The sequence below is a fragment of the Agrilus planipennis genome, unplaced genomic scaffold (assembly GCF_000699045.2).
Source record: "Agrilus planipennis isolate EAB-ADULT unplaced genomic scaffold, Apla_2.0 scaffold22, whole genome shotgun sequence".
NCBI lineage: Eukaryota > Metazoa > Arthropoda > Insecta > Coleoptera > Buprestidae > Agrilus > Agrilus planipennis.
This window is the reverse complement of record NW_020438874.1, coordinates 1,631,404-1,641,213: the sequence shown is the minus strand read 5'-3', so window position 1 is coordinate 1,641,213 and position 9,810 is coordinate 1,631,404. Positions and strand designations below refer to the sequence as shown.

At 33.3% G+C, this 9,810-nt stretch overlaps 2 protein-coding genes across 3 annotated transcripts in view; both read right to left on the bottom strand.

The window, feature by feature from the left end:
• The window catches only part of LOC108740780, a 225,751-nt gene that overhangs the window by 152,996 nt on the left and 62,945 nt on the right, over positions 1-9,810 (bottom strand). The window lies entirely within an intron of this gene.
• Positions 6,112-9,810, bottom strand: part of LOC108732920 — a 15,283-nt gene continuing 11,584 nt past the window's right edge. For both annotated transcript variants that reach the window (XM_018463920.1, XM_018463919.1), the window contains exon 2: positions 6,112-6,681. In XM_018463920.1, the coding sequence (XP_018319422.1) occupies positions 6,148-6,681 (534 nt within the window). In that variant the 3' untranslated portion in view covers positions 6,112-6,147. The remainder of the gene's footprint in view (positions 6,682-9,810) is intronic.

Below are 9,810 nucleotides of genomic sequence, written 5' to 3'. Positions count from 1 at the left end.
AATCTAGGTCTACCTCTACCCCTCCTAACTCCTGTTTCTGCCTCTAATATGTCTCTGACTAGACCTTCATGCCTGAGAAGGTGTCCTACCAACCTATCTCGCCTATTGTTTATTGACTTCCATTTTTATTCGTCACAAAAATATTCTAGAATGATTATTATGTATTTAAAAACTCTGGCCGTTGCTGTTTTTATAAAATCATAACGATCTTCTGATGTCGTTAAACGAACCGTGGAACTTTGTTCGAGTTAATTAAATTTACAAAGGAAGTTGTTACATTTCGAGTTCATATTTCTCTTGTATCTTCGGTATTCACAACGTTGTTAAAAATTTGTATACTTTCATGAAATGCGAGCAAATAATTTTGTGCTGTTATAGAGTAAATACAATAAATTTTTATAATATTTACATGGTTAACTTTTCAAAACTCTTAATGAATTCAAAATCGTATTAGTGTATTTGTTTTCGATTATATTTTCAAAAGTTAAATCAATTATGTAGTCGTTTTGTTAATACGCTGTACTATTGATGATTTAAAACGTTTTTAGCAGTATGTCCTTGTTGCTCACCAATTCTTGTTGAAATATCATTATATTCCTAAAGTGAGATTTTCAGAAAACTAAGAAACAGTCTGAGCATGAGAGATAGCTTTTAAAGATGATGAGGTACTTAGAGGTGTGGTTGGAGCTACAAAAGGACAAAAGAACGAAACCATGATGAACATTTATAAAATAAATTGTAGTTCTTGGTAGTTGGTTTTTATTATCAAGTAAGAGAACGAAGAAAAATTGCGTTAAGTATATACTGTTTCATTTCAGTTTGGAATCAACTCGTTTAAATGCAAAGATCCAACCTGTTCCTGTAGAATTAAGAATGTTTTATATGTAATTAGTTCCCTCATACAATCAGATTTTAATTTGTCTTTGACTTTTTCATCTCATTTGACTGAAGAATTTGTAATGTTCCTTTGAACTGTTGAGTACTTTCACTGAAGTTACAAATTAGTCCATAAAATGATGTCCTTACATCTTCTTTCCCTTGCGATTTCCATGCAATTTACAGTTTTTGATTAGGGTTCAGTAAGACTAAACAGAATTCGCATTTATTTGTTTATCCAATTTAAGCACGAGACTTTATCCCAGAAGCGAATCTAACAACGAAATTAAATGCTAATAGATCACTACAGCAAACACAAGTCTCGCTGCTATTTGTCGGAGCGTGGAGACATGAGTGAGCGAACATTTATAGCTAACAAATAAATAAATTTATTACAATCTCACGTTATTATTCAGCAATGTTAGAGTTATATAATAACTATATCCAACAAACATGAATTATGAGTATTATATGGTACAAAACATAGGATAAGATAAGAGTAATCTTCAAAAATTCAGACACAACGAAAAGTTTTAATTCGTGTTGTAGAAAATCAAAATTCTTTAAAACTTAATTTGAACGATTCTGATACCATTGGAAAGATATTGAATGAACTCAGGGACTTAATAAGTTGACGGTTGAAAAGAAGGATCAGTTTAACAATATGATAGTAACGTGACGTTAGGAAGAATATTAAAGGAAACCGTGGTAAGTAAATAAACTAAAAGAGCTGCACCCTTATGTACCACATCATACTTTTAAAACAGTGGACACGTGTTTCACCTACTTTCATTATGGCATCATTTGTCAATTTATACATATTTTTAAAGTTCTATTTTCATGAACGTACAAAAAGGATTTGTAGTCTGGTTTACAATTTTTAAAAAAAGAATTCCGGTCGACTTTTTCGACATAAAAAATAGTAGGAATTTGATGTATACATTTTTGGATAAATGGTAGGTATAACGCCTTACATACACTCCCTACCATTAAGATGGTAACGTTCAATCATCATGGTGGCAGGAAATAGAAGTTGTGTGCCAAGCAGCTCCTTATGTCAATTAGCTCCGATCTCCTCTACAATTTTTTGTTTTTTTGGTTTATCTTTTTTAATGCTCAAAACATCTAGAACCAATTTTTCACACTTTTACATGAGTTTTTCACCATTTTCCTAAGCACCAATGTTTTCAAAACGCAATATAGATACCTACATCAAATTCCTCTTTTTTTCCTCATAATTATCGGGTCGAGAAAGTGAACGTGGAATTCTTTTCTTAAAAAAATAGTATAGTTCTGCTGTACTCTTGTTGATAGGTTAGAAGTGGGTACCTACATCATTTTGATGGTGATATTCTTTTGAATTTTCGGGCCCATCATTCTCGGGACAACGAGATAACAAGGGTGTATAGGGAATTCGAAAAGATCCAACAAAACGCACATGGAATACTAATGTGACTGTGTGTGACTCTAAAAAGTGTATCGGTAACACTTGAGAAAAGCAAAGATCGCATAAATATTTATGTCTGGGGTAAAGAAAGATAAATTAGGACCTTGGTTTTCACTAGAACTCCGCTTGTATCGACGTATTTTCGCCTCTAAAGCCTGCATTTTGTTTGATAAGAGGTGAACAATAGAATGAAATGGAGTTAGAATGTCATTCAATATTGATCACAAAGCTGTAGACCGCATTCCATTGTATTTGACATTTTGAGATACCTTTTCAATTTTTTATGTCCTTCAATCAATCGAAGTATTCTTCAAATTGAAAATCTTAGTTTAAATTTTATTATAGCTAAATTTATATACATTTCAAAAAAATCCATGTTAAACGAAGAAAATTTGAGTTTTACAATGGCCAACAAGAAAAATTGTGTTGAAGTAACCAGGTGTAATAAGAAGCAGCTAGCTACGTCATTGAACGTGTTTTATTTATTTTTAGTATCCTTGACACGCTTAACCGGAAAATGACTTTCTATTACCAAAACTACATTTTCTCTTCTCATTTATCCTAAGCGGACATTTGGTTGTCAATTCAGAAACCCAAAGGCACACCAGACTGGAAAAATCTTGAACATTGTAAGAGATTTCAAACATTTTTTGGGGCACATTGGTCAAAGTATACCAAGATCACTATCATCATAAGGTCGTCAGTCCTAAGATTGATTGGACACGCACCTCCAGTCCTATCCTGAGCTAATCTTCGCATTTCTCTAAAACTAGAACATCCCACATCCTTAACTATTTGCGAATAGTAATCTAATCTAGGTCTACCTCTACTCCTCTTAACTCCTGTTTTTATATCTCTAATATGTCTCTGACTAGACCTTCATTTCTGAGAAGGTGTCCTACCAACCTATCTCGCCTATTGTTTATTGACTTCCATGGAGTCCTCTGTTATATATCAAGATGTCTTACTTAATTTAGTGTCAGGACCTAGTTCCATCACTCAAACATCCTTGGGGGTTCTTGATTCCTTCGATCTAGTTCTAGTTCACTCTAGAGCATTCCAATTGAGTTCAGTCCTAGATATTTGAGAACATTCTAGCTTGTGTCTACTCCAGAAACATATGTTAGAAATCAGCTCCACTATTCACACACAATGATTCTCGGACAAACTAAAACGTTCTCTACTGCTCCAATCGAACTTACTCTAGTAAATTCAATCGAAGGACAATCTTAGAGACAGATAGAGACATTCGAGAACATTCTAACTTGCTTCTAGGGTGAAAGCAATGAAGAGCATCGTCACTTAACGTCTAAACAGGTGTTAGCGAAAGACATCCGAGGATATAAACCACAACAGCCGGTGAAACGTCGGATAAACGACTAGATCGGCGTTCTCGCCGAAGAAGAAACAATCCTAGCAATCAAGTATTATCCAGATATATCATAGAACAATTCAAAATATCTCTCTTGCCTTAAAACCACCATGGTGCATGACGGGAGACTCGAGACGTCGGTCATGCAAACACTGGAGAAAATACAAAAAAGTAAAGACCAATTCATGGCAAAATCCTTGCTATCTCTTATCTTTTTAAATTATGCTGAAAACCAAAAACATATTTAATGGATTCCTTCTCTACGTATTTGAAAATGATATCAAAAACAATATCTATATTGTTTTACAGCAACTCTAAAGCTAAAAGTTTGATATTGTAATTAGCCCATCTCGTTCCGATATATCGGTAGAACTTGTTAACAGTTTATGATGTTCAAACACTAAACAGGTGGTATTTTCTTCCTTGTTCGATTCAAAGACAAAAGTTCGTGCATACACGTGAACTGTCTAAACATAAAGGCGAATGTTTCGAAACGGCGTAAGTAGGTACATATTTACTTCGGAAATGAAACAGAAATATTTGGTATTGTGGAGAACAAACTGAAATAAATCCTCTTCGGCATATTGGAATTGACACAATTGTACAACAGAAAATTCTTGGAGAAATATATTTTCTTCAGACATCTGCAAAATTCTCGTATTTAAGTCGTAAGGTTTATTAAGTACAAACGATATAAAGAAGTGATAATCTTTGGTATTGTAGGCAATCTTAAACAGTAGTAGTTATAATAAAATCGAAAGCTTTTTTGGAATCCTACTTTCCATGTGGCACCTTTACTATTATAAACCTCCCTAATAGTTAATGTTTAGCCACTATAAGTACCCCTTAAATTTCTGCTCAAAGCACAAGAAAATTGAACGTGGCGGTTATGTTCCCATTCCAAATTTTAGTGATACATGACTGATGGGTTTACTTTAATGAATTGCAAACATATGGTACTATCTCTTTTGATATGAAGAGGGCTCGTCTTAAAATAGGACCATCTGTTTTAAAATTAATAGTATTACCTGTATTACGCACCAAGGAAATAAAGTACAGGATCCCTTCGGGGCGTGAATTGCCACCCTAGCCGATGATGATGGCAAACTCTCAGGAGGGGGTGCCGTATTATTTTCTCGAGGCCAGTATACAATTTTTTAATGTACCCTGCCGCGAAAGTAGTGAGTAGAAACCACACGAAGGATGGTAAAATCCTTTCGTAAAAAGGAAGAGCTAAATACGGTTTCTTATCCAGGAGGAGATATTGCGCATACATCTCTGAAATTAGGGAAAACATCCTACTTTTGGCAGGGATACGCTAAAAAATTATTTTTATTTGACTATTGGATCAAAAGTAATCAAAATGATAAGTATACGATTACTTGAAGCTTTTTCGACTTTAGAAACCCCTACATCAAGTTTAAAAATCATAATTAGGATAAATTTTGTCCATAAAAATGAAATTGATTTTCTGTATGAAGGCATGTCAGCTTTAGTAACTTTTACATATTCCAAGTAATTCAAATTCACCAAGAAGTTGAAAAACTTTTGAATGGTTTGAAGTTAATGTGAACACCATATTAATTATACTAGCGTGGATGACCCATATATTTTACACAAATTAAGCCTCTTTATAATATGGAAGCGAATATCCATCGGTCCTTAAGTCGATATTTCGCTATTACAGTTGTGCTTTAATATCTGTAAATCCCCGATATATGTGATACTACCTCGGTCGTATTAGATGGAGAAACGTTTTATTCCTGTACTCGCTTTAAGTAGGTACTTAATAGGTACGTAGTTCTGCAAATCCTGAATCGTTGAATTTAGTTTTATTAGATATTAAATAGATTTATTAGACTCTTTAAATTTAGTGATCTATTGGGCAGAAGAGAGTGATGTCGATATTACTGAACTGATGATATAAAAAACCTAACGATGAGAGAAAAAGCCATTATTCAACAAATAAAAAAATTCTCCGAAACAAACAAAAATTTATTTCTGTAATTCAGTAATTGTTTTTTAATTTTGTAGTTGCTGAGAAAGACTACAATAAAACGACGAAATGTTCAACTAAATTTCTATTGTTTATCTTCAAATATTGTTTTGGAATAATGCTCTATGATTTATAATTAAATTCAGAAATTATTATCATGGACATGAACAACATCCTTCAAAAGTTTATAATTTCTTTGGTAAAAAATGATATTTTATTATTTGTATTTGTTTGAATTTTTTTCTTTTGTCAATCACAGACGTTTATTAAATACAAAGTCATTCATTAATATGAACAAATCGATAATGTAAAAAGCGTTGTTAATTTCAGTTCGCACATTCGAGCGAAAGGAGAAACAGAAAGTGCCCTAAAATAACAAAAGGAAAAACTCTTTGTTAGAATTTTATTTAATCATTGGTTTCTTGTTAATTTTAATGTTACAAAAACATATCATTTCTATTTATTTAGTAATCCAAAAGCACTTTCGGTAAGAACATCAAAACAAGAGGGGATATTATTACCCTCCATGATTTCCACCCTAAATATACCTCGTCCAATGGCATCTAAAGGATATCCGTAAATGTTCCTTAAAGTAGCGGGGAAACCGTTAATTTCGTAAGTGCCTGTTGGTAAAGGGCACGAGGTTTTTGTCGTCGCTGGCGTCGTCCTAATAACGTCGATAGCGTCGTTTGAGGTCGCACCATTCGCCAACTGATCTATTATGGTGCAAAGGAATTCGTTATGTAAATATGTCTTGTCCGGAATCCACTTTGCGTTCTCCAGACGCAACGTACGAAGGGATATTCGGTGTGTCGTGTCAACGGGTGATGCGAGAGAAATATTTCCATTTATTATGCGAACGGGGTCGACGTCGGAATCGGACAATAGACTTGAGACGCCAACTTCGAAATTCAAGAGAAGCTGTTTTCGAAACCCTAAATCCGTACAAGGACTGATATCGATCACCTCTATAGTCACTGGGGTGAAGATCTGAAGAAAATAATATAAAAAGAAAAAAAAATGATACATTTATGCAGGTACCCATATGCCCACGGGAGAAGTTACAGTTCAGGTTTTCTAAGTCGTATAATATGCATTTTATAAAACAATACTTTTCAAAACGCATTTAAATAATATTATCATACATAAGTACAGAATTTAAGAAGTACAACATTCATTGGTTTTGGATTTGGTATTTCGGTAATAATAATGAAAGAATAAAATTATCCTTTGCTAATATTATATATAAAAAAATTATGAGTGCAGTCAGCACAGGACAAAGTAGTATTATGTAAATGAAAGTTAGTATCAGCAATTTCTTAAGCTGAAGTGTACGATGTGTTGCATACCTATTTACAAACAATTCCTTTAAATTTTTTATTGAAAAACCATAACAGCCGACATCACACTACGTCATTGTGGAGCTATAAAAATGGTCGAGGGCAGGGGGAAGAACTAGTAATAATAATAATAATAATAATAATAATTTATTCAAAAATAGTTTGTGTTCACAACTCTCACTATCAAATTTTTTATTTGGACAGATGTTTTTTATATGCCAGCAAATGACATTGAAATAAAAGTGTATGTAGTTGGAAAACAAACGAAAGAACTGTTCTCATTATTATCGACTATTTCGTCCAAGGTTCAGTTGTTTGTGACCTTAAAACGACAATATACGTCACTGCATTTTTCCCATTGTCTTGGAGAATTCTGAAAAATATTCCCCCTCGAGTCATGTCTTGCATGAAAGTCTTACTAATAATTTCTCTAGTGGTGTTATTAACGTTGCTCGAGAATACCTTGAGTGCCTGTCTCCTTCAAAGTCAAGAGGATCAGCCTTACAAAGGTCTTATGATAGATGTATCACTCTAGCTTTCTTTTACGTGCTAAATTCTTCCATATCATTTATTTAATACAGAGCGGTGAGAGGGTTTTTTTTTTGCACATTGAATAAAATTAGGACACAATGTAAATGTTATAACTAACGGTCAATTGGGATTGCGGTTGTTCCATAAAATGGGGCAACGCATTATGTTACGCTAGGATTGGACTGATAAAAATTAAGCAGTTTCTATTTCTGCTATTATTTACCAAAAAAATGTAATCAAAATTCTTATCTCATCATTTAAATTGAAAATAAAAAACATGATCCCAGCTTTTGATATCATAAGAAAAGCCATTACTTTTTGATGTCAATCATATTTACCTATCAAAAATTTTCAGTGGCATTTCATGTAATATTTTTTGTTTTGCATTTCTTGAATTTCTTCCGCTATATAACTAGACATTTTGACTTTAGATTACGTAATAAGAATCCAATGAAGCTGCCGTACAGGAAAACAAAGGAGAACTTAAGCCGATTAGTTTGCTACTATTATTATTTGAAGCGCAAGAAATAATTTCTCAAGAAGTTGTAGTAGAGTCTTAGCTTCTATAATATTCTCGTGCAGAAATTTATTATTTATTTTGAAGGTACTTAATCGATGAAGGACAACTCTGTTAAAATAGATAATAATAATGTTCTGGGCAAGATAGGGAGTGGAGAGAATTTTTCCTTTTTAATGTTCATAAATAGAAAATACATTTTCTGCTAATATAGAACGGCGCATGTTGTCTGTTAAAATAACACCAAAATAAATAAGGAAAACTCAGATCGGTTCTAATAAAAATAAAAGATTTTCCGTTGCCCGTGGCAGGTATTGATTTAGGACCCTTATCGCGGTTACCTGGATAAAGGAAAAAAGGAAAACGACATTTTTTGAAAGTAATACGAAGAAACGTGTAATGATTTATGAACAAAAAGCCGTTTTGTGTAGAGGCGTAATTTAATTACTTGCGGGTATGTATTTTATATTGCGTTTTCTTTGTTCAGGAAAGAGCAATATTGAAAATGTACTTTCCCTAAAAAGAAGGATAATACCATTATTTGTACCTACTTATACACTTCAATCAGAGCCGAACTGTAAATATATATAATACATTTGGTATACTTTTATATAATTTATTTAACGTGACACGTGCTACGGCTTCTTTAGAAGTTTTTACATTAAACTTAGTTTACATTAAAAACAAGCATTTGTGTGCTTCATTCCCACCGGCTGCAAAGGCTGGTGTGCGAGTAGTCCCTCTGAAGGGAAGAGGGGAAGGCACTCTTCAGCCGCCTTTTAGGGATCAAGGGAAGTGGTGATTGGGGACAGAAATAAGATGAGGCGGACGAAATGAAGATAAAAGAGAAGTAAAAAATTATCTGTGGTGTATTACTGCCTCAATGCATTTGTCTAAATGGTCCAAGGAAATCACAGAAGAACTTGAAACCAGAGCAACCCGATCTAGAACAGGTATCGTCTCGAATGTTAAGGGTATGTAAACCTGATGTCAAACATGAACACGTTCGTGCTAAGGTCAGGTGGAACGAATACGTTTATGCCATGCATTACGAAGACTTGTTCTTGTTACTGTTCGGAGGTAGAGAGATTGGTAGTATTCGTAAATTACTTAAATCGACTTGTTTATTTAGTAAATTGTTAGAAACTAATTTCTGGGATTTGCAGAACCTATTAATAATTCATTAATTAATAGGTAAATATGTATAATATATATAAATATTAAGTACAGTTCAAGGCAATTAAGAGTTGGAAGGGTTGGTTGGTTTTTCATTACTTTACTTAATATCATCCAAACCAAGGGATGAAATGGAGCATATATATATAAATGCAGCACAGAATGGGGTTAATTAATGACTCGCTATGATGTAAAACATCAAGTTTTTCCAACTCTTGCATTCTTTCATGTAATTAAAACAAACACCACTACTGAAAAACATTACCCAACGAATTCCAAACAATTTTAGGGCAAACAGATATGCATATGAATTATGCACATCTGTGAGCAACCTCGTAAACGCATTGCAATAGACCCATAAATAGAGATGCCAGTATTTTCTAGCTGCCCTGATAAAGTGTTAATAATATCCTTATTTATTATTTAGAAAACTTTTTTGATGTCCCTCTACTTTATAAATAAAATTTACCTTCCTCATTTGAAATATAACAATCCCTGTGTCACCAACTCCTTTAAATATTATAAATGAAGTAAAAAATATGTAATCCAAAAGCA